The sequence below is a fragment of the Bos taurus genome, chromosome 7, assembly GCF_002263795.3.
Source record: "Bos taurus isolate L1 Dominette 01449 registration number 42190680 breed Hereford chromosome 7, ARS-UCD2.0, whole genome shotgun sequence".
NCBI lineage: Eukaryota > Metazoa > Chordata > Mammalia > Artiodactyla > Bovidae > Bos > Bos taurus.
This window is the reverse complement of record NC_037334.1, coordinates 40,998,855-41,001,235: the sequence shown is the minus strand read 5'-3', so window position 1 is coordinate 41,001,235 and position 2,381 is coordinate 40,998,855. Positions and strand designations below refer to the sequence as shown.

Here is a 2,381-nt window from a genome sequence, read left to right as displayed (position 1 = left end):
CACTCTCTAGGCAAACTGAATGGAAGTGCTGCACTTTAAGGCAAAGCAGAGTCTAGTTTCATGAATTTTAGTTTGAGGAGTGAGGGAAAACTGATAATAAAAATATGAGGTAGAAGATAAGAAGATGTGTTTGTGTGTGCATGTGTGTATTAAATGATATTTCTTTCAGTTTTGACCATGTTGAGGCTATGATGATAGTAATATAGTGAGCTGAAATAGAGATCTAAATCTGTTCAGTTCAGTCACTCTGTCATGTCTGACACAGAACTAAATGCACTCCTGTGACCAAGGACAAGCAGAACTGAGAATGGATAAGGTTATCAGAAAAGGGAGAAACAGAAATATAGAGTAAGTAGAAGCAAAAGTTGAAGAATGAAATGAAAACAAAAGGGAGTAAGAGCATAAGCAGTCAATCAAATAAAGGAAAGAAGTGTAAGGATGATCTATAGATGATATCATTTAGAAACATGCAAACATACAGATAATATAAGTATATGGATATGGATAAGACCATATATCCAAGTTAATTTAAGACTGCTTCAATTTATATCCCTTATACTAGTGAAATTACTAACAGTTCTCTGCTTCCTTTCAAAAACGTCAAATTTTAGAAGATGAACTTAAAGATCCTGTGAATAAAGGAAGAGATATCCATATATAGAGAAGCATAGTGGTGGTAGGTTAAGTCACTGACTTTTGGGACCCCATGGACTCTAGCCCATCAGGCTCCTCTGTCTATGGGATTTCCCAAGCAAGAATATTGGAGTGGGTTGCCATTTCCTTCTGCAGAGGATCTTCCCAACTCAGGGATCAAACCAAGGTCTCTTGCATTGCAGGTGGGTTCTTTACCAACTGAGCCACCAGAGAAGCCCCATGCTACTGCTGCTAAGTCACTTCAGTCGTGTCCAGCTCTGTGCAACCCCATAGATGGAAGCCAACCAAGCTCCCCCATCCCTGGGATTCTCCAGGCAAGAACACTAGAGTGGGCTGCCATTTCCTTCTCCAGAGAAGCCACATAGAGAAGTATAATTAAGATTATATGCATTTGCACCTGTGTGAAATTTTCTAACTGTATGTAAGTATGCATTTCATATGTAACAATTAAAAATTATTCTATGTATTCATTCTAAAGTAAACATTGAATCATTCCCTTTTAACATTAGACTTGCTGTAAACATGCTTTCTGATATAAGAGCCTTCTGATTGCTCCTTTCACCTCTGTGTTTCTCATGCTATAAATCATGGGGTTTAACATTGGTGTAATAATTCCATATAACATGGAGATGAGTCTATCTCTTGCTGGGGAGTGTTGATTGGAAAAGGGACGTACATAGGTAAATATTGTCGTGCCACCGAATAAACAGACCACCAGAAGGTGGGAAGCACATGTGGAAAAGGCTTTACGCTTCCCTTCTGCTGACTGGATCTTCAGGATGGTAGATATGATGTCGAAATAAGAGATAAAGATGACCAGGAAGGCACTGCTCCCCAGGATACCTGCTTCCACCAAAATAAGCATTTCTGCCACATAGGTGGATGAGCATGAGAGAGCGACCACTGGTGGGATGTCACAGTAGTACTGGTTAACTTGGTTGGACTTGCAGAAAGAAAGGCGGAATGTGGACACTGTATGAAGGAGGGAATTGAGAAACCCTGCTACCCAAGTCCCAGCCGTCAGCTGAACACAACGAACCTTGGTAATGATGAGGGTGTAACGAAGAGGGAAACAGATGGCCACATACCTGTCATAAGCCATGACAGAGAGAAGGAAGACTTCAGTCCCCACAAGCGCCACCAGAAAATAAAGCTGCAAAGCACACCCAATGTAGGAAATGCTGTGCTTCTCAGTCAAGAGGTTCTCCAGCATCTTGGGGACAGTAACTGATGGGCATAAGATGTCTAAGAGGGACAGATTTGCCAAAAAGTAATACATGGGTGTGTGCAGTTTTTTCTCAGTTCCAATGGCCAAGAGAATAATTCCATTTCCCACCAAGGTGACCTGATAGATGATGGTAAAGACCACAAAGAGAGGGTAGCGCACCTCGGGGCGATCAGAAAGCCCTATGAGGATAAATTGAGTCACCGTGGTTTGATTGCAGATGCCCATCTCTTCAATTCACATCAGTCTTTCTGGAAGTAATGTAACAAACAAAGATGAATTACAGCAAAAAACCAAAGAGCCAATGAGAAATTCTTGCAGAACAGATGGTGTGTGGTTGATCATGAATTATGTAAAATAATATTTTATTAGAGATTTTCATTATTATAACTACTGTTAAATACATCTCCTGTGTTCATAATTCTTGAAAGATTTATCCACAGTGGATCCTTGTCAAGAGGAATCCCTCTGAGAAAGTAAGAATACTCTTAAAAATTTGCCT

General features: G+C 40.3%; 1 protein-coding gene across 1 annotated transcript; it reads right to left on the bottom strand.

The window, feature by feature from the left end:
- Window positions 1-1,159: 1,159 nt before the first annotated feature.
- OR5AE3 (olfactory receptor family 5 subfamily AE member 3) lies at window positions 1,160-2,107 on the bottom strand. Its single transcript, NM_001390138.1, has one exon. It carries the CDS (start codon window positions 2,105-2,107, stop codon window positions 1,160-1,162), a length of 948 nt encoding a protein of 315 aa, NP_001377067.1.
- Window positions 2,108-2,381: the final 274 nt, after the last annotated feature.

Coding starts and splice junctions, on each gene's coding strand:
- OR5AE3 (NM_001390138.1), bottom strand. CDS start 2,107: ATGGGCATCTGCAATCAAACCACGGTGACTCAATTTATCCTCATAGGG.